The 21,662-nt window shown below is 45.4% G+C and overlaps 2 protein-coding genes and 1 long non-coding RNA gene across 3 annotated transcripts in view; 1 reads left to right on the top strand and 2 right to left on the bottom strand.

The window, feature by feature from the left end:
• The window catches only part of LOC135399369 (uncharacterized), an 88,143-nt gene that overhangs the window by 32,695 nt on the left and 33,786 nt on the right, over window positions 1-21,662 (top strand). The window lies entirely within an intron of this gene.
• On the bottom strand, window positions 1,027-3,665 carry LOC135378461 (uncharacterized). The gene is made up of 2 exons (XM_064611516.1): window positions 3,351-3,665; window positions 1,027-1,729 (listed from the first exon to the last, which is right to left on the bottom strand). Exons 1-2 carry the CDS (start codon window positions 3,663-3,665, stop codon window positions 1,325-1,327), a joined length of 720 nt encoding a protein of 239 aa, XP_064467586.1. The 3' UTR covers window positions 1,027-1,324.
• LOC135378446 (uncharacterized) lies at window positions 11,101-20,551 on the bottom strand. Its single transcript, XM_064611491.1, has 5 exons — window positions 20,411-20,551; window positions 20,152-20,282; window positions 13,552-13,645; window positions 12,901-13,086; window positions 11,101-11,938 (listed from the first exon to the last, which is right to left on the bottom strand). Exons 1-5 carry the CDS (start codon window positions 20,549-20,551, stop codon window positions 11,534-11,536), a joined length of 957 nt encoding a protein of 318 aa, XP_064467561.1. The 3' UTR covers window positions 11,101-11,533.

Genomic DNA, 21,662 nt, shown 5'->3' with positions numbered 1-21,662 from the left:
CATCGATGCAGTCTAGTTATACGCCTGACCATCTGACAGCCGGGATGGATACGCGCGTTAACGGTACCAGCGTGCCCGCTGTTTCTGCTGGCATTAAATGTAAAGTTGCACATAGTGGTATGTTTTTTAAAACTGCGTAGAGAGTTGCAACACATCTTTAGTTGTGAAGGTGACAGTTTATGCACGATGTCCTACAAACTTAGCGCATTAGAGTCTTGCTGCGCTTGCGCCGTACGCATTTCTTGCGTGAGCAACGAGATGGCGCCACAGGCGCCTCGTCTAGGCAAGCCTGTTCCAATAGGGACAAGCAAAGGGGTCTACTCAGCTGCCTAGTCAGGCGGCTTCGCGGGCGCGAGGTATTGGAACGCAGCCTTAGTCAAAGCCGATTTAGTCGATCACTTTCTTTGTATGCTATGAGTCACATTGCCATTTGATGCAATTAATTTATCTTGCTATTTACGATATAGGCTTGGCGTGCAGCAATTATTCAAATTCACTTGTACGCAGCTTATAATGACTACCGCAATATAGCAGTACTTTTCATATCGAACATTCTTGCGGAACCGCTAGCGCCACATATAACACCTGGGACGTCAGACGGGGTCATATCTTTCATCGGCGTTCTTGAAAAGCACTAGGAGCAATACAAATTGCAAAAGCCTAGCTCTTCTTCACATGGTATGCGTTATCCCATGATGACTTAAGTCACCCTCTTTAGAAGAGTGCTAACTGTCGCTCTTCAAAAAATGATGTTAATTTTTCGGTTAGAAGACACATCTCAGAGGGTTTAGCAATGTCAAAAGAATTACATTCATTCATCTTACTTTCTGAAGGAGTATGTCAGTCCCAAATGAATGGGGCTTGTAACAAGACACTTCACAAGTTTACGTGTACATATCCTTGTTTATTCAGGCTTTATTGAGCTCAGCGAATGATGCAAAAGATGGCTCAACATACAAGCGCAACGATGAACAGTCACATGCAAACACAAACACAGAAGTATTTTTGATGACGACGACAGCCATTTTGGCAAGAAGTAGGCCCAGTGCTACAGAGTCACAGTCAACAGTAGCAGACATGAAGAATTAAGGACGAGGGAAGTACAGACGAAGAAGAAAAGCCACAGGCCGTAAAAATGCCCTTGTTTCGCTAGAAACGAACACGAAAGGAGCTACAGGGGAGTTCACTACAACCCTGTTTCTCGCTCGAGCTGGCAAGCAACAACACTCTAGTGTCCACCGACAGCCGGACATCTTCTGTTGGACATCATAGCAAGTGGCCGTAGCTACACAACAAACGTCCTGTCCTACGTTCAATAAATGCTTCAAGCCTTGGAGAAGGGAGCTGCAAGTCCGGCCTGCTGGTATCGTGGGATGAGTGGCACAGCCCTCTGAATATCACCAACGTCGTGGATGGCGACCTTCTCTTGGCCTATCCTCTCGTTCAAGTAGAAGAAATCCTGAGAACTCCTGCAGGGCACAGAGTCTTCAGGGAGGGAACAGGTCAAGCTGAACTGGTTGAAGACGGTCTGGTTGCCGCACAGGAAGCTGTACTGCTGCACCTCGACCGATCCGTCTTCCTTAGGGATAGTGTTGCAGACGTGAAAGATCTGACAGTTGTTATCAACGTCAGCAAAGTACCCGTTACGGGCAGGGCATTGGAAAGAGGTCTTCACGGAGCCCACCAGGAATTCGACGCCGTCGGGGAGTTCATATGCAGCGCGCTTGGCCTGAAAGAGAATAAAAGTTACTCCAACTTGTATTTGCTCGTGTCTGGCCTGTTTTTTCCTGCTTGATTCACTAGCTTCCGTGGCTTTGTGGTTAAGATTTCGGTTCCGCCTTCCGGTTATTATAGCCGGCTGTGCCGTCTGCGTGTTTTCTCTATTTTTCCCAGATGAACGGAGACAAATGTGAGTACAGCTCCCTAGGAACCTCACCCGCGACGCCTCCCAATCGACATGTCGCCACATCAGCAAGTACCGCACTCAACAATACAATGACATGGACAACTGTGCTGCATGATTGGTCCAGTAGGTCATAATAAGCTGATCAAGCATGTCTTTACATGCCCATATCTTTTTCAACGCTGTGCTGGTACTGGAGTACCAGACTTGTGCGTAACGCGTTACTAGTAATTGCGTTACTTGTAATCAATTAGTTTTTGAGTAATTGTTCGAGTAATCAGTCACTTTACTGTGAAAGTAATTTTTCGAGTAATCAATTACTTTTTGGAGTAATCGATTACTCAGTAAATGATTACTTTTCCAGCAGAGATTTACTTATTTTTCAGATGTTCTGCCCCAAGTCAAGCCCCTCGTGCCGTCAGCTTTTGTTGGATTGTTCTACTATAGCAAGCTCAGGTCATTGTAATAACGTTCTGGAATTTCAGGGTCTCTCCTTAATCTCTTCCTACACCAGTGTGATGGTACCTAAAGCTTTGGAGGTTTAGTGGGTCATGGGGAAGTTCCAGGCGGTGTTCTTCCACAGTCGGGTCAACGTCTTCCCGGGCGATAAATACAGTAGACGTAGAGATCGAGCTGTCTTACGCGGTTTTGTTTTTCGTGTTACTTCCGTTGTTCCGCTGTTTAACGTTTCTTTCTTTCTTTCTTTTTTTTTCTGGGGCATACAAAGGCAGGTATAGCTAATTTGTGTGAATGCAGAGTAACGACCAGAGTAACGCGTTACTTTTTTACTGGTTACTCAAATACATTTGGAGTCGAGTAATTGGTAACGGTAATCAATTCCTTTTTTCGAGTAACGGGCAGTACAACTAAGTACAAGTCTGAGTACAACTACGTAGTTTTTGCGTTACGCAATATTTCGAGGGAGGGGGGAATTACGGTGTAGAATGAAGTCGCCTTGTTTCTCGCACCTAATTCCAGCAAAACAGCAGTGATACAAAATAGATTAGACATATATGTGCTGTTTCGCATTAAGAAATTGTTTGTGGCTGAAGGGATATTTCACAACTGATGCACAAATTCTGCGCAACTTTGTTTTTATTTCAAAGCCGCTATCCGTAAAACTACTGGTCCGCTACTGGGTTGTTTGGACATAGAAACTGAAAGTATCGAATTTTATGAAGTAGTAGTTGAGCCGTTATAACGAAGTCGCAAGATAACCAGCGGGTCTACTCTGATTCTCGTACAATGGTGATTATGTGCCACTCGTCGAGCATGATACCCGACTAGAGCAAAACCGGCGGAACGGCACAGAAATCGTACATTGAGTGAGAACCACGTGCACCTAACAAAAGTGCAAAAGAAAAACGGGGAGGGGCGTTATGTGGGTTCTCAGTGGGTATCAGTGTGGGTATCAGTTTGACAGCAGTTAAGTAACAGCTATACGTACCCGTGGAAGAGCGACGACTGCAGCAGCTAGGGCAGCGGCTGTGGAAAGGAAGAAATCTCTGAATACTGGTCTGTGCCGCAGCACTGGCGACAGAAGTGAAAACGTGAGCGGGAAAGTGTGCTGTGCAAATGCATCAGGCACCGTATCCGCTCCCTTCAGCAGAGCTGCCGCGAGGGCAACTTCCACCTGGAGCAGGATCAGTGAGCAGGATAGCCCTGAAGCGCCCCCTACCCCCAACCGTAGAAGCACAGTGTCAAGATGGCGCAACAGCCAGCAAAAAATTTTAGGCGCAGAATTCACATGTGTGCTCCCCATCTTGAGCTATAGACTGTGACTGGCAATTTGATTCTGTCGCATAAATGATCTGCACAGCAAAATTGCAATTGAGAAATTAGAAATTATATTCTAAATTCTACAGTAAGAATGTTCTCGGCTCTCGCTTTATTAGCCAACCTCATAAGCTCCCAGGACCCTTACAGCCCCCCCCCCCCCCCTCTGGGGAAGGCACCGGGGACGACTGCCCCTCCTTCGGAATGGCTCTGTTGTTCAATAAAGGCTGAAGGAGTGGAGAAACTACGTCCCAATTTCCTCGCTCAACTGTCTCCTCGCTTGTCGTTATAATACCCGAAACTTCGACATGCAGCAACAGTGAATTGAATGCAACATACCGATGAGAATGGTGCGATACATGATGCTTGGATGGGGCGACTTTCTGCGAAATAAGAAAGTGAAATTAGCAGTTCACAAAGAAGTGTTAAATGTCTCCGAGATACTTTTTATCCTCTGTGCTGTCCTTTGTCTATCAGTTTTTTTTTATTATACATCACCATTCCAGTTACATGTTAACGGTGACACACCAAAACAGGAGTTGGTTTTAACTGTAGCCTTTCATCAGCCATTTTCATTACGTACTTTCTTGTTCATGTTATTGAAATAAGTATTACAATTGGCTTTTTGTCGATTTGATTGGACTGGAAGCATCTTTAGAAAAACGTCAAGAAGAATAGTCGGTATTATTAAATAATGCCCTCGACCTGCTCTTAATATCCGCGAACACAGCGATGCACTGAGCTAATTCTTTTCCTTTCCATTTTCGTTTTGTGTGTGTTTCCATATGAATATGACTACGCTGAGTTAAGCCAGTGAGGTCACGCGGAATAAGGAAATCATTCATACCACTGGAAAAAGGGAATTCTCCCAATTACTTGATTTTACTTCTTGCTTAGTGATATTTTCTTGTCGCAGAGTGCTCAGCTCGTTGGTTAGTACAGCATTGAAAGTCAAATTTATGCTTAACAAAGTCATTCGTGTCCGCGCAATTTACGAATAGTGCCTTTCCGATTAAATAGAAGCGTTCTGAAATTGAATATCCAAAATCGCTAAGCAACATCAGCAATCACTTGTAAGAGAATGAAAGTTTGCTTTGAGGTCGCTTCAAAACTTTCACTCTTCTGAAAGCACCGGGAACAATCACGGTAGCTTTGGAAAGCGCTCCACGACTGTTCCCCTACGTTTCCAACATAAACATTCCCCAAGCCATCGTGAGCCCCAAGCACTCACCCGAAGCAGGGATATCCAGCAAATCCAACTGAAATCTAAACGCTCTGTGGTTGTGGTGAGCCCATTCTCTGCACCTTTTATACCTCCTCCGATATCTAGTGGGTGTCCCATGACGCATCAATGAAAGGAGACCGCCTTTTTCTTCTTCTTCTTCTGATTTTTGCTCTTCATCATCAGCATCTAACCTTCCTGCCCCCTGGGTGAATTTGACCAGTTCACATTCAACAAACCTGCAAAGATCTTCCAAACTGGCTTCTGCCCTCCTCCCCCGCACTGGTTGGGGGTGGCAAGGGGGAGAGCGCAGTGGGGACGCTCCGTTATAAAACAGCTATTTCGTCCTGGTCCAGACACGACGATGCGAAGCCAGTTCTACTCAGTTGCGAGGGTGAAAGTAGGCCTCCCGAAGTCGTTCTTCGGCGTTTCGTATTGTTTCTTTTTGGTATTAGTATTATTTTTTTGCGATTTACGCTCGTAACAAGGGGTCTCAAGCACGCACCCTGCGGGCCGCATGTGCCCCAAGTATCGTTTTGCCTTCGCTCGGTGTTGTGCTGCCCCTGTCCATGTTAGGCAGCACATCCTAGTGTTACGTGAACTGAAACAAGTTACAGCAACCTGGACTTCACGTGCACTTTGGTAAGCCAACACTGAAAATAAAAACAAAAAACTTTATTTAAAGGATGATCAGTTTCATCGCCAAGAGAGATACCCTACCCCATTGCTCTTGGTAACCTGGTGAAATAAATATTTAGTCGCCTCAGAGCAAAGACCGAAGTCCTACAATGTCCAAATCGCGTTTAGGGCAGAGCGTTGGTTGGCTGGATTTGGCTATGGACCAACCAGTTTTGACATAGCAAGAGGACGAGAGTCCAGCTGACTTAGAGACAGTGAAAGTGTGAATCTGGAAGGTTGATATAGCTGGAATAACCGGAGGCAGCCAAGGGAACGACCACAAGCCTCAAGCCGCCTATAAGAACATGAGAGATCGAAATGCGGCAACTGTCGAAAAAGCCAGCCAGACAGCGGCGGGAATGCGAGCACGCACGTCTCGAATGCCAGTCCATTGTGCTAGCCACTACGCTATGCCGGCTGGCTTCTCAACGACTTACCAAGGGACCGTAGCCAACGAACGCGACACGCAGTGACACTCTTCACATCCTCTCCTCCATGTTTTCTCATACACACATACATACAACACGAGACGAGGCAATGGCACACTATATCATGTTCACCCATGTTCCATCATGTTCACTAGATGCTCTTGTCTCGTCCTGTATTGTATGCATGTGTGTATATAAGAAAACGTGTATATTAAAGACTATGTGAATAGAGTGAGTGTGGTGTCCCGTTCATTGAATAACTAAGGGATAAGCCTTCGGTAAGCCGCCGCCAGCGTAACGTAGTGGCTAGCGCATTCGACTGGCAGTCGAGAGGATCGTGGTGCGACAACCTCCGCTCTCTAGCTTTTTTGACGACTGCCACATTTCAGTCATATAAGGTATTCCAACTACCGACGCACTGCTATGCATCGCACAATCTTACGACGCGTTCATTTGGGTGCATAATGCTAGACTTAACGGATGCTCACGAAGTAATTCCATTAAGGGAAACAGCAACCACAAGAAATGTACGATTGATTCAAATACTGTAAAACCCTTCTCAAGCCAAAAATTTGGGAATCGGGCACAGGGCGCATATCTGCTGCCACCAAATTTCGCGAACCAGATGCTAAAGTTCGTGCGCTTGATTGCCTCATTTTAGAATACGCCTTAGATTGCCTTAGATTGCCTTGACTAGCTTTAATTAAAGCGGTATTACACACGCTTGCGCTGTAACGCACGTCGAATGTTTATTAGCAACCAAGTGTGGACATTCAGTTTGCGATCCTATAACGTGATTTCCGAAGCGTCAAATTTTCGCGTGGCCTTAAAATTTTCAATTCGCGAAACTTACGAACAATAATAAGGCTTCTCCAGTATCATCTGGTACTTTTATCGTGGAATCGATTTGTTTCAAGGCCGTGCATGCAAAACGTTTTCGGCATGAAAAGTATCGCCGCCTTTTTAACAGCGCTTACAAATAATTGGTTGGTTACAACGACGAACTGGTTCCAATAGTGTGCGGGGCAAATGCTATAGGAGCTACTTTAGGTCGTATAGCATTCAGCGTCTGAAGGTGATGCCTTGTTGCCCTCGGTACAAGCCCCCAGAGGGAAAGCTGCGGACGCTACAGCGTCGTGCAGAACGGACGACCGACTGGTTTGCTGACGGACTCTATAGCAACCAATGAAAGGAAAAGAGGAGGACCATTGGTGGATCCTTTGGAAATGCGTTAGCATAAACCTTTGGTTCCTTTTTTTTTTCTCTCTTTTTTTTCTGTTTTTGATTCCTTCTTTTGCTTCCTGCTTTTTCCTTTGCTTCTTTTCTTCGATTCCTTCTGTTGCTTCCTCCTCTCTGTTGTGCTTCTTTTTTTTGTATCTACTTTACTTTCCTCCTTTTCTTTTTTGCTTTTCTTCTTTGGTTCCCTTCTTTTGCTTCCTCTTTTCTCTTTCGTTTCTTTTCTTTGGTTCCTTCTTTTTCTTCCTCTTTTTGCGTTTCGGGGTTCGTGTTAGCGTTTAACTTAACGAGTTACCGTAAGGCGTTTCGAAACGGTTATGCTGACGTAGTTCCAAGGGATCCACGAATGGATCTTCCTAAAGTTTTTTGAAGGCCACCCTACGGACAAAGCACAGAGAACGCATATCTAAGGCGAACTAGATGTGTTTGACATCGTCTTGGTTGAAGTCTCCTTCCACGACGACCCACTCGTGAGTAAGCGTAACGTAGTCCATCATGTGGTTTACAGCGGTTGCCGCTTGCCTGTGTGCAATCCCTGGCTGCAGGTACCCAGTAACGACCTTGGGATCTGTGCGAAGGCGTACGGCACAGGACTCACCGTAATCATGAACGTTGCTGCGAATCTCATGAGGTGTAACGCTGATGCCATCCTTAGTATAGATGGCAACTCCGGCCTTTCGGTTTCCAGGACGTTGGACTCCAGTGATGTAGGAGAAGCCCTCGATTTGGACGGGCACATCAGGATCCATAGCAGTCTCTGAGAGTAAGTCGCAGTCGGAGTATCGCCGTATTTCCTTTGACATCAGCCTTCTAATGCTAACGCATTAATAAGCATGTCAGTAACCAGCTGGCAGAGGCGGATGCAAAAAGCTAGAGGCAATCTTTGTGGATCCCTATTGCTACTCAACAGTCCTGCGAGAGTGTGGTTAGTTGCTAGGAGGTCCAATGAGGCCACATCCGGTATGTAGTCTGAAAAGTCGCCTTCGAAGGTGTCTTGAAAAATCAACTGAATCAATTGAGTCGCATGGTGTGATGTGTTGCATGGGGATACACAGAATATCGTGACGACTAGGAAGGCTCTCCTCCCTCCAGCCTTCGGCCTGTTTTCATCGGCTCTGTTCTGCCATGGATTTGGTGTTGAATTTAATCACAAAGGTGGGAAGACCAAAACAATATGGAAACATGTGGCCACCTCGTTCCTGGATGTTAAAATGACGTTCCAAACGGTTAATCACGAGTACGTGTTACATTCTTATGCATAATCGTCTACTCCACAGAGCAGTCCAGGGGACTACTAACCTCTTGCCAAACTGGGAACTGATTGTTCGCACTCGTCAGGGTGGACATATGGAACAATGTGGAGGTTGAAATGTCTTGTGCCAGTCGGGAGCAATATCCGATTGCTTTCCGAGACTTCCGAGTCTTCCGAGACTTCCGAGTCTTCCGAGACTTCCGAGTCCGAGACTCCGTTCAACGTTGTGATATCCAGTTATAAAACATGTCTTGAGAAGATGATCTCGATTTATGAAGAAGAAAACCTGAGCTCGGGCACAACAACAACAACAGAACGTGACGTAAGCACACGAGGTCAAACCAGCAACCGTTTTTGCTGGTTTGAGATCGTGTGTGTTACGTTACGTCCTGCTGTTGTTGACCCCAAGCTCAGACTTTCGTCCTCATGGATCTTGTCCACTAGCTTGCCGACGTGTATACTGTTTTATCTCAATTTACTTCGACGCGGATTGTGGATTTGGATCGTGGGGAAAATCTCGCTCTACCATTCATCGCTGTTGGAAAGCAAGGCTAGATGCCAACTAGATATCCATTTGAACGAAGACGGTATACGGACCTCTTCAATAAGAAGTCAGTCGATGGAATACATGACCTTTCTGACTGTTTGTGGCCTGCATACAATTGAGCTATTTCTCTTCACGTCGATTCCTGATTCGATGTGGCGCTATCGTGGAAGAAATACGTGAAGCTTACAGACGATAAAGTTTTCTTATGGTGGAAGCAAAAGCATCGTGTGGGAACCGCAGATATTTCATACAAGGACTGTTCTTCTGCTGAGTAGAACAGTCCCTGTTCGAAATACCGGCATCTCCCGAGCTGAGGATTTCACTTCAATCAGCGTTCACCGGATCGCTGAATTTTCCACTATTCAAGGTTCACCGATGGATAATTGAAGTGCGCCATCTTGAACAGATTGGTGCAGCCATACAGTGTCACTGACGTCCGTTCGCAAGGCATTGGTTCACAATCTCTGGTGCACAGTTCACCTTGCAGCGCGGACTTCGGCTTTCTTCGGAATGCAAGCACTGACGTCTACCAGCTCTAATTCTCGTGTTTTGCTTGAGGGCCTGCTAATTGATTGACATGCCTGTTATCATAGTGGAAGTGAGTGAGGAAGGAAGAGCTCGATGGCTCTTACAAAATGACGTAAGGAAAGCTGCACTGTCACGTGGATTTACGCTTCCGGTCCGAAGTGCTGCTGGAGTCGCATAGCATGTTTTCAACGTAAAAATGGGCGGACGTTCATCGCTTAACTGCGCTAATTTTGCGGAAAAAGACATAAAATATATCGCGTACACTCGGATCCTGCGCCTTTGGAAAATGTCATCAGCGTAAAAGAAAACTGAACTAAGGGGTGTAGGCACTTGTCACCAAATGCCGTGCTGTGTATTTACCATGCTGAATTCTGCGTGGCTGTGATAACATTATAAACTCATAATGTGAAAAGACTTTCGTTAAAGTCGCAACTTCATATCAAACTAACAGGAAACGACTTCATGCGCATGATCCTCAGAGTGCAGAAAACTGCTGCGTGAAATGGACGCCCCTCTGTTTACAAACATGCGACATCACGAGAAGGCCGTTTCGAGGTTATGCTGCTTTGTCGGGCAAGAAGCGAGAAAAACGCGTCGGCTGATAGGCTAATAAAACTGATAGTGCCCACCAGCATGCTTTGCGCGGCGGCGTTACGTTATCAATGACGCAATAGGCTCAGGTCGTCCAAACTGCCTGTACATTTTGTTGCTCCATATCTGAAATGTTGCTTCTTATCTTTGTTATCTGAAACGTCAAATTTCCTGCGTGCTAACGAAATATTTCGCACAGTCAAAAGAATCGCGATTTCGAAGCGCGCGCAAAAAGGAATGGAAACATGCCCGAACTATCACGAAGTCTGAACTTTGCCGTAAGAAATGGGCATGAGAAGAATTTGTTCGAGCAGATTACCCACCAGCGAGTATGTTTATGCGAGTATGCAGTGTTTATAAACTTTTGCTTTGCTCGAATTGAGCGAAACTAAAATTTCGGACGACTAAAATTTCGAAGTCCGAGCATGTGTAGCGCCACCTCTAAACTTGAAAGCCACCCACAGAGGTCTGATATGCTTTTATACATTGCTGCAGACATCATGGTCGCCTGCTTTTAGTCAAAGCCGATTTAGTCGATCACTTTCTTTGTATGCTATGAGTCACATTGCCCTTTGATGCAATTAATTCACCTTGCTATTTACGATATTGGCTTGGCGTGCTGCAATTATTGAAATTCAGTTGTACGCAGCTTATAATTACTACCGCAAGATAGCGGTACTTTTCATATCGAACATTCCTGCGCGACCGTGAACACCTGGGACGTCAGACGCGGTCATCTTGCATCGGCGTTCTTGAAAAGCACTAGGAGCAATCAAAATTGAAAAAGTAGCTGTTCTTCACATGGTATGCGTTATTCCCAGATGAGTTAACTTACACCCTTTAGAAGGGTGCTAACTGTCGTTCTTCAAAAAATGATGTTAATTTTTGGGTTAGTCCCAAATGAATGGGGCTTGTTACAAGACACTTCACAACTTTACGTGTATATATCCTTGTTTATTCACGCTTTATTGAACTCAGCGAATGATGCAAACGAGGGCACAATATACAAGCGCAACGATGAACAGACACAAGCAAACACAGAAGTATTTCGACGACGACGACGACAGCCATTTCGGCAAGAAGTAGACCCAGTGCCACAGAGTCACAGTCAAGGGTAGCAGACATGAAGAATTAAGGACAAAGGGAACTACAGACAATGAAAAAAAGCCACAGACCGTAAAAATGCCCTTGTTTCGCTAGAAACAAACATGAAAGAGAGCTACAGGTGCCTTTACTACAACCCCGTTTCTTGCTCGAGCTGGCAAGCAACAACACTCTAGTGTCCACCGACAGCCGGACAACTTCTGTTGGACATCATAGCAAGTGGCCAAAGCTACACAACAAACGTCCTGTCCTACGTTCAATAAATGCTTCAAGCCTTGGAGAAGGGAGCTGCAAGTCCGGCCTGCTGGTATCGTGGGATGAGCGGCACAGCCCTCTGGATATCACCAACGTCGTGGATGGCGACCTTCTCTTGGCCTATCCTCTCGTTCAAGTAGAAGAAATCCTGAGAACTCCTGCAGGGCACAGAGTCTTCAGGGAGGGAACAGGTCAAGCTGAACTGGTTGAAGACAGTCTGGTTGCCGCACAGGAAGCTGTACTGCTGCACCTCGACCGATCCGTCTTCCTTAGGGATAGTGTTGCAGACATGGAAGATCTGACAGTTGTTATCAACGTCAGCGAAGTACCCGTTACGGGCAGGGCATTGGAAGGAGGTCTTGACGGCGCCCACCAGGAATTCGACGCCGTCGGGGAGTTCATATGCAGCTCGCTTGGCCTGAAAGAGAATAAAAGTTACTCCAACTCGCATTTGCTCGTGTCTGGCCTGTTTTTGCTGCTTGATTCACTAGCTTCCGTGGCTTTGTGGTTAAGATAACCGCTTTCCGGTTATGATAACTGGCTGTGCCGTCTGGGTGTTTTCTCTGTTTTGGGTGTTTTCTCTGTCAGATGAACTAAGTCAAATGTGAGTACAGTTCCCTATGAAACTCACTCGCGACGCCTGCCAATCGACATGTCGCCACATCGGCAGGTACCGCACTCAACAATACAATGACATGGACAACCGTGCTGCCTGATTGGTCCTGTAGGTCATAATAGGCTGATCATGCATGTCTTTACATGCCCATATCTTTTTTGACGGTGTGCTGGTACTGGATTACAACTACGTATATTTTGCGTTCCGCAAAAGATTGGGGGCGGGGAGGGAATTACGCTGTAGAATGAAGCTCTTAGTCGCCTTGTTTCTCGCAACAAATTCCAGCAAAATAGCAGTGATACAAAATAGAGGAGACATATATGTGATGTTTCGCATTAAGAAATTGTTTGTGGCTGAGGGGATATTTCACAACTGATGCAGAAATTCTGCGCAACTTTGTTTTTATTTCAAAGCCGCTATCCGTAAAACTACTGGGCCGCTACTGGGTTGTTTGGAAATAGAAACTGAAAGCATCGAATTTTATGAAGTAGTAGTTGAGCCGTTATAGTGAAGTCGGAAGATAACCAGCGGGTCTACTCTGATTCTCGTACAATGGTGATTATGTGCCACTCGACGAGCATGATGCCGACTAGAGCAAAACCGGCGAAAGATTCAGAAGACTTCAGCGACCCCAATTTGAACGACACTGAAATTGTACATTGAGTGGGAACCACGTTCACCTAACAAAAGTGCAAAAGAAAAACGGGGAGGAGCGTTATGTGGGTAATGATCAGTTCGACAGCATTTGAGTAACAGCTACGTACCCGTGGAAGAGCGACGACTGCAGCAGCTAGGGCAGCGGCTGTGGAAAGGAAGAAATCTCTGAATACTGGTCTGTGCCGCAGCACTGGCGACAGAAGTGAAAACGTGAGCGGGGAAGTGTGCTCTGCAAATGCATCAGGCACCGTATCCGCTCCCTTCAGCAGAGCCGCCGCGAGGGCAACTTCCACCTGGAGCAGGATCAGTGAGCAGGATAGCCCTGAAGCGCCCCCTACCCCCACCCGTAGAAACAGAGTGTCAAGATGGCAAAACAGCCAGCAAAAAATTTTAGGCGCAGAATTTACATGTGTGCTCCCCACTTGTGCTAAACACTGCGTTTGGCAATTTAATGCTGTCGTATAAATGATGTGCACAGAAAAATTGTGATTGAGAAAATAGTGAAACGACAGAAAATGAATTCGAAAAATTTGAAATCATATTCTAAATTCTACAGTAAAAATTTTATCGGCTCTCGCTTTATTAGCCAACCTCATAAGTTCCCGGGGCCCTTACCGCCCGGTGCCCCTCCCCCCCCCCCCTTTCTGGGGAAGGCACCGGGGACGACTGCCCCTCCATCGGAACGGCTGTGTTGTTTAATAAGGACGGAAGGAGAGGACAAACTACGTCGCATTTTCCTCGCTCAACTGTTTCCTCACCTGTCCTCGAAACTTGCACATGCAGCAACAGTGAATTGAATGCAACATACCGATGAGAATGGTGCGATACATGATGCTTGGATGGGGCGGCTTTCTGCGAAATAAGAAAGTGAAATTAGTAGTTCACAAAGAAGTGTTAAATGCCTCCGAGATACTTTTTATCCTCGGTGCTGTCGTTTGTCTGCCAGGCGGTTTTGATTATACATCATCATTCCAGTTGCATGTGAACGGTGAGACACCAAAACAGGAGTAGGTTCCAACTGTAGCCTTTCATCAGTGATTTTCATTACGTACTTTCTTGTTCATGTTATTGAAATAAGTATTGCAATTGCCTTTTTTTCTCGATTTCATGGGACTCGAAGCGCCTTTCGAAAAACGTCAAGAAGAATAGTCGGTATTATTTAATAATGCCCTCGACCTGCTCTCAATATCCGCGAACACAGCGATGCACAGAGCTAATTCTTTTCCTTCCCTTTTCTTTTCATGTGAATGTGACTACGCTGAGTTCAGCCAGTGAGGTCACGCGGAATAAGGAAATCATTCATACCACTAGAAAAAGCGAATTCTTCCGATTACTTGGTTTTACATCTTCCTTACTTAGTGGTTTTTTCTTGTCGCATATTGCTCAGCTCGTTGGCTTGTACAGCATTGAAAGTCAAATTTATGCTCAACAAAGTCATTCGTGTCCGCGTTATAGAATTCGCGTGTCCGCGAAATAGAAGCGTTCTCAAATTGAGTATCCAAAATCGCTAAGCAACATCAGCAATCACTTGTAAGAGAATGAAAGTTTGCTTTGAGGTCACTTCAAAACTTTCACTCTTCTGAAAGCATCGGGAACAATCACGGTGGCTTTCGAAAGCGCTCCACGACTGTTCCCCCTACGTTTCCAACGTGAACATTTTCCACGCCATCGTGAGCCCCAAGCACTCACCCGAAGCAGGGATATCCAGCAAATCCAACTGAGATCTAAACGCTCTGCGGTTGTTGTGAGCCCCTTCTCTGCACCTTTTATACCCTCCTCTGATGTCAAGTGGGTGTCCCACGACGCATCAATGAAAGGAGACCGCCTTTTTTTTTTTTGCTTCTTCTTCTTCTTTTTGCTCTTCTTCATCAGCATCTAACCTTCCTGCCCCCTCGGTGAATTTGACCAGTTCGCATTCAACAAACCTGCAAAGATCTTCCAAACTGGCTTCTGCCCTCCTCCCCCGCTCTGGTTGGAGGTTGCAAGGGGGAGAGTGTAGTGGGGACGACGCTCCGTTATAAAACAGCTATTTCGTCCTGGTCCAGACACGGCGTTGCGGAGCAAGTTCTACTCAGTTGCGAGGGTGAACGTAGGCCTCCCGAAGTCGTTCTTCGGCGTTTCGTATTGTTCCTTTTTGGTATTAGTGTTATTTTTTGCGATTTATGCTCTTAACAAGGGTGTCAAACACGCGCCCTGCGTGCCGCATGTGGTCTACGTATCTTTTTGCATTCGCCCGGCCTTGTGCTGTCCCTGTGCACGTTAGGCAGCACATTCTTGTGTTACATGAACCTCAACAAGTTACCCTACCCCATTACTGGTGGTAATGCGGTAAAATAGAATATTTAATCGCCTCAGAGTGAGAATCGAACTCCTTCACTCTTAATATTTTTACTCCCGTTTAGGTGTAATCGGGTGTTGTCATAACTCACCCCCAGATGTGTGTATGGGAACACCCCTAGGAGATATTACACCCTCCAGAAAAAGGGTGTTTTCTGTTCGACCAAAAACACCCATTTGGGTGTAATCCAGAAGTGTCGTAGCTCACCCCCTTAAGGGTGTACATGAACACCCTGTGCAGGATTACACCCTGAAAAAAAAACAAAGGGTGTTTGTGCATGAACGCAGTACGAAATATCAGTTTTCTGAGCTGCCAACAGCTGCAAAATATAAATCCGTGTGACAGTACATAGAGCGAAATGTTGTAGAATCGCATTCCCCAGAACCCTTGATGCCCGTTAGTGTTGTCAGAAGGAACGTTTCGTTACGGCATTTATGACACGTATCTGAAAGAAAAATGTAGACATACTTTGGGACACAGGCAGCTTATGTTCTGAGGCTGGAGGCTCTGGCTATGATTTGAGGCCTTGTTTGTATCTGTCACAGGCAGCTTTTTTATTGAAACACTTGGAACAGTTACAGCTCCACCTGGCCAAAATGGCAATGAAACGTTCAGCGACAGTTAGGTACTCATGGTGGTGTTTGTGTGTGCATGGTGTCCGCAGGAACGGTAGCTCAAGGAGCACATGTTTAAGTCAGATACTGCGGCCTGAAATTATGCGTCCTTCTTTCTTGCTTCATGTGTTAGAAGCATAAAAAATGTTCCATATAACACACAGCTGGCATTATCGTGGCATGCACATCCCTAAAAAAATGCATTTGTGCAGATGAGAATCATTCACAGTGCCATACAGATCTGCGTAAAACACACAGCAGATCGGCGCATGTTTGACAAACTCAGCAAGGACTCCGACAACAGGCACACGTACATGCCAGTGTACGTGGTATATGTGTGTGTTGTCCAAGTATATGCTGCATTTACCAGTATAGTATTATTACCAGCACGCCCGTTTAATCCTGTCCTTACGTGCATTTGAAAAATAAAATATCTGGATGCACAAGCTGATGTATGCATAGAAATGTGTGCTCCTCAACACCCCTTTTACACCAATACTCAACATATGGTGTAAAGAAGGGGTTAAATTAAGGTTACACCCATTTAACACCCAGGATCGGAAAGATTCTCTTCCTGCTGGTGTAATTTGATAGTAAATATATATGGTCATACCATAATTACACCCTCGTTACATCAAAAGAGGAGTAAAAAAAAAAAGCGTGTACTGTCCAGAATTGGGTTTTAGGGCAGAGTGTTGGTGAGCTGGATTTGGCCATGGACTAACCAATTTTGACATAGCAACGGGTCGAGAGTCCAGCTGACTTAGAGATAGTGACAGTGCGGATCCGGATGCTTGATAGCTGGAATAGCTGGAACATACAAGCTGACGAGCACAGCAAAAGCCTCAAGCCGCCTATAAGAACATGAGAGATCGAAATGTGGCAACTGTCGAAAAAGGCAGACAGCGGCGGGAATGGGACCACGCACCTCTCGAATGCCAGTCCGGTGTGCTAGCCTCTACGCTATGCTGGCTGGCTTCTGGACGACTTCCCAAGGGACCGTAGCCAATGAACGGGACACGCACTCACACTCTTCACATCCTCTCCTCCATGTTTTCTCATACACACATACATACAACACAGGACGAGGGAACGGCGCACTATATCATGTTCTACACTGTTAAATTCAAAACACCCTTTAGGGTGTAATCACGCGATACCATAACTAACACCCTTCGCCCACAAGAAAAAAATACACCCTTCAGAAAGGTTTTTTTTTAGTCCAGTGTATTACACCCTTTTGGGTGTTTCGGAGGGTTCGATAACTATAACACCCTTTTAGGTTTAAATGTACACCATACGTAACATTACACCCTCAATAAAAGGGTGTATTTTCTCTAGAGTGCCACCCTGTAAGGACACGAAAATGCAAAAATGACAGTTTTATTCAAATAAACATAAATAGATACACTGACTAGAAATGTTGCAAGTTAAGAAGGACACAAAAAAGCTTACAGACCAACAATCGGTCATGATTCCTCACACATAACATTTGAGTTTTTCTCAGTGACAGTTGGCACAACAACGTTGCACTTCTTTAGTACGTAGATATTTTAATACAAGGATACTGAGGTTCTTGGTTGTACTCTTGAGCTACTTTTCGGCATTGAAATAAAAGAACAAACATGAGTGAGCAGGTACATAGTCGAGCTTTTCAAACCTGAGAAGCTTTTTAAATAGGATAACTGTATACAACGAGTACGTAAATGTGGCTTCCATATCTATATTTCACGGTCCAAGCTACAACCTGAGCAAGACAAACTGTGGCTTCTAAAAGATAAAAAAAATGTACTTAAGAAAGAGTACTGAAACACACACGACTTTTGCATTTGACTTTTTGACTTGACCATTTGACTTTTTTGCAAGACTGAAACACCTGAGCCACATGATTGAAGGCGGCTCTTCTCTACGTCCATTCGAAGTTTTAAAGATGTTGAATCTTGCACGTGCTCTTAATTAATCATCCCTCACGTTTCTTCAAAATCATACCAAAACCATGTTCAAAGGCTGTGGAAAAGTACAAGAGACAGACCTACACTTTGCGTCACAGTGTCACTTGGCTGCCCTCAGCGACAAATGTCCTCCTGTGATTCATATTCTAAGATAACGTCTTTGCGTCAGTGATGTAATGCTCCGTCGCAAAGGGTAGGTCCTCCTCTTGTACTCTTCCACTGTCTCCTATCATGGTTTCAGTATGAGAAATTAGCGAGTTGAATAAATAAGAGCATATGCAAGATTTGGTATTTTTGCGCCATGCAGCTAGTGTAGCTAAGCACAGCTCTGACAAGCTATGTGTTGTTGTTGTTTATGCACTTGCTTGCACAAGGGCATATAAACTAACCAACATACGGAGGTCGCAGTTATCCACAACACCGAGTTAGGGGATGAAAGTGTATTGGCTTAGAATGTTCATGCAAAAACTGCATAACCTAAAGCAACTTAATTATTCAATCTCACTGACATCGTATGCAGAGCTTTGCATTCCTTGTAAACTATATGGATCGAATGGTGCAAGCATGCACACCCTGTTGCCCAGAAGTCAGTCCCTGTCTGTTCCTATTCTCCTGCTCCGTATCCTCACAGCACTGTTAGCTTTGTCACTTAGAATTCCTGATTAACTCGTCACCATCTGGCAAAAGACTTACTCGTTGCTTAAGCTCTGGCCGTGAGGTCAGAGGTGCATCTGTACATTCTTTGAATAGAAGATATCCTGCATGATATGCTTGCAGAGCTGACCATCTTTGGCTTGCTTACACCCTTTTCACGCCCATGACTGCAAAAGTGCTACCGAAAATATCTTCAATAGCTATCACACCCATTTCACACCCTCCAGACACAGCAGTTCTTCCAGTGAGGGTGTAAAAAGGGAGTAAGGATAGAGATACACCCTAATTACTCCCCTGTCACACCGAAAAGGGTGTTTTGAATTTAACAGTGTACCACGTTCCATCATGTGCAGTAGATGCTCTTGTCTCGTCCTACACGTGTGTATATAAGAAAACGTGTATACTAAAGATTATGTGAATAGAGTCAGTGTGGTGTCCCGTTCATTGAATAACTAAGTTGATAAGCCTTCGGTAAGCGCATTCGACTGGCAGTCGAGAGGATCATGGTGCGACAATCGCCGCTCTCTGGCTCGACGACTACTACATTTCAGTCACACAAGGTATTCCGAATGCCGACGCACTGCTATGCATCACACAATCTTACGACGCGTTCATTTGCGTGCATAATGCTAGACGTACCGGATGCTCACTACGTGATTCCATTAGGAGAAACAGCAACCACAAGAAATGTAAGATTGATTCAAATACTGTAAAACGCTTTAATTTCGAAAGCCAAAAATTTGGGAATCAGGCACAGGGCACATATTTCCGGCCACCAAATTTCGCGAAATCCAGATGCTAAAGTTCGTGCGCTTGATTGCCTGATTTTAGGATACGCCTTAGATTGCCTTGACTAGCTTTAATTGAAGCGGTATTACACACGCTTGCGCTGTAACGCACGTCGATTGTTTATTAGCAACCAAGTGTAGACATTCATTTGGGATCCTATAACTTCCGAAGCGTCAAACTTTCGCGTGGCCTTAAAATTTTCAATTCGTGAAACTTGCGAACAATAATAAGGCTTGTACACCATCATCTGCTACTTTTATCGTAGAATCGATTTGCTTCAAGGCCATGCATGGAAAACATTTTCGGCATGAAAAGTATCGCTTTCTTTTTAACGGCCCTTACAAATAATTGGTTGGTTACAACGGTTGGTTGCACAAATTGGTTGGTTGCAGTTCCATTGTGGTGTGCGGGACAAATGCTATAGGAGCTACTTTAGGCCGTATAGCATTCAGCGTGTGAAGGTGATGCCTTGTTGCCCTTGGTACTAGCCCCGAGAAGGGAAGTTGCGGACGCTACCGCGACGTGCAGAACGGACGACAAACTGGCTTGCTGATGGACACTATTGCAACCAATGAAAAAAAAAAAAAAAATGAGGAGGACCATTTGTGGATCCTTTGGAAATGCGTTAGCATGAGTCTTTGGTTCCTTTTTTTGCTTCCTCCTTTCTCTTTTGCTGCTTTTCTTTGATTCCTTCTTTTGCTTCCTGCTTTCTCTTTTGCTTCTTTTCTTCTTCTTTACTTTCCTCCTTTTCTCTTTTTTTCTTTGGTTCCTTCTCTTGCTTCCTCTTTTCACTTTCGTTTCTTTTTTTTGTTGTTGTTCCTTGTTTTTCTTCCTGTTTTTGCGTTTCGGGGTTCGTGTTAGCGTTTAACTTAAGGAGTTACCGTAAGGCGTTTCGAAACGGTTATGCTGACGCATTTCCAAGGGATCCCCGAATGGATCTTCCTAAAGTTTTTTGAAGGCCACCCTAAGGAACGACCCAGAGGCGTCGTTTGGTAAAAGTGGTCCACGCACGTTCCTCGGTCAGTAGAGATGGAACCTTTGGGGACGGCAGAACCGACAAAGCACAGAGAACGCATATCTAAGGCGACCTGGAAGTCTTTCACATCCTCTTGGTTGAAGACTCCTACCATGACGACCCACTCCTGAGTAAGCGTAACGCAGTCCATCATGTGGTTTACAGCGGTTGCCGCTTACCTGTGTGTAATCCCTGGCTGGACGTACACAGTAACGACCTTGAGATCTGTGCGAAGGCGTACGGCACAGGACTCACCGTATTCATGAACGTTGCTGCGAATCTCTCGAGGTGTAACGCTGATGCCATCCTTAGTGTAGATGTCAACCCTGGCCTTTCGGCTTCCAGGACGTTTGGCTCCAGCGATGTAGGAGAAGCCCTCGGTTTGGATGAGCGCATCAGGATCCCCCCCCCCCCCCCCCATCGCAATCTCTGAGAGTAAGTCGCAGTCGGAGTCGGAGTCTAAAGATAACATAACTCGCGTGTCGTTTCTTGCTGTCTTAGTTCTTTTCGTTCAAGGTGCTCCTGTGATAGTTGATGTTGATGTTGACGAAAAAAATATTAGGGAGAGTGTATCTCCTTCCTTCTCGCTTCTCTATCGTGTCCGCAGATGGACACCGCCGTATTTCCTTTGACATGAGCCTTCTAATGCTAACGCATTAATAAGCATGTCAATAACCAGCTGGCAGAGGCGGATGCAAAAAGCTAGAGGAAATTTTTGTGGCTCCCAATTGATGCTCAATAGTCCTGCGAGAGTGTTGTTAGTTGCAAGGATGTCCAATGAGGCCACATCCGGTATGTAGTCTGAAAGGTCGCCTTAGAAGCTGTGTTGAAAAATCAACGGAATCAATTGAATCCCATGGTGTTATGTGTCGCATGGGGATTCACAGAATATCGTGACGGCTAGGAATGTTCTCCTCCCTCCATCCTTCAGCCTGTTTTCGTCGGCTCTGTTCTGCCATGGATTTGGTGTTGAATTTAATCACAAAGGTGGGAGGACCAAAAGACTATGGAAACATTGTTGGTTGTCACCTCGTTCCTGGATGTTAAAATGATGTCCGCAACGGTTAATCACGAGTACGTGTTACATTCTTATGCATGCCCGTCTACTCCACAGAGCAGTCCAGGGGACTACTAACCTAGCTCTTGCCAAACTGGGAACTGATTGTTCGCACGCGTCAGGGTGGACATATAGAACAATGTGAAGGTTGAAATGTCTTGTGCCAGTAGGGAACACTCTGTGAGACTCCGTTCAACGTTGTGATATCCAGTTATGAAACATGTATTGAGAAGATGATCTCGATTTATGACGATGAAGGCCTGAGCTTCGGCTCAACAACATCAGAACGTCACACGTAACACACACGAGCTCAAACCAGCAACCGTTTTTGCTGGTTTGAGCTCGTGTGTGTTACGTTGCGTTCTGATGTTGTTGAGTCCAAGCTCAGGCTTTCGTCCTCGTGGATCTTGTCCACTGGCCTGCAGACGTGTATACTGTTTTCTCTCGATT

Source organism: Ornithodoros turicata, chromosome 1 (genome assembly GCF_037126465.1).
Source record: "Ornithodoros turicata isolate Travis chromosome 1, ASM3712646v1, whole genome shotgun sequence".
Taxonomy (NCBI): Eukaryota; Metazoa; Arthropoda; class Arachnida; order Ixodida; family Argasidae; genus Ornithodoros; species Ornithodoros turicata.
Note: the sequence above shows the minus strand (reverse complement) of the source record. Positions and strands in the feature narration are given on the sequence as shown.

Bases quoted from the DNA above. Each gene is read 5' to 3' on its own strand.
- LOC135378461 (XM_064611516.1), bottom strand. From the start codon at position 3,665: ATGGGGAGCACACATGTGAATTCTGCGCCTAAAATTTTTTGCTGGCTG. The intron at 1,730-3,350 runs GTACGTATAGCT...ATTCTCTTTCAG, and splicing joins CAGTCGTCGCTCTTCCACGG to GCCAAGCGCGCTGCATATGA.
- LOC135378446 (XM_064611491.1), bottom strand. From the start codon at position 20,551: ATGCGCTCATCCAAACCGAGGGCTTCTCCTACATCGCTGGAGCCAAAC. The intron at 20,283-20,410 runs GTGAGTCCTGTG...ACGCTTACTCAG, and splicing joins CAGCAACGTTCATGAATACG to GAGTGGGTCGTCATGGTAGG. The intron at 11,939-12,900 runs GTACGTAGCTGT...ATTCTCTTTCAG, and splicing joins CAGTCGTCGCTCTTCCACGG to GCCAAGCGAGCTGCATATGA.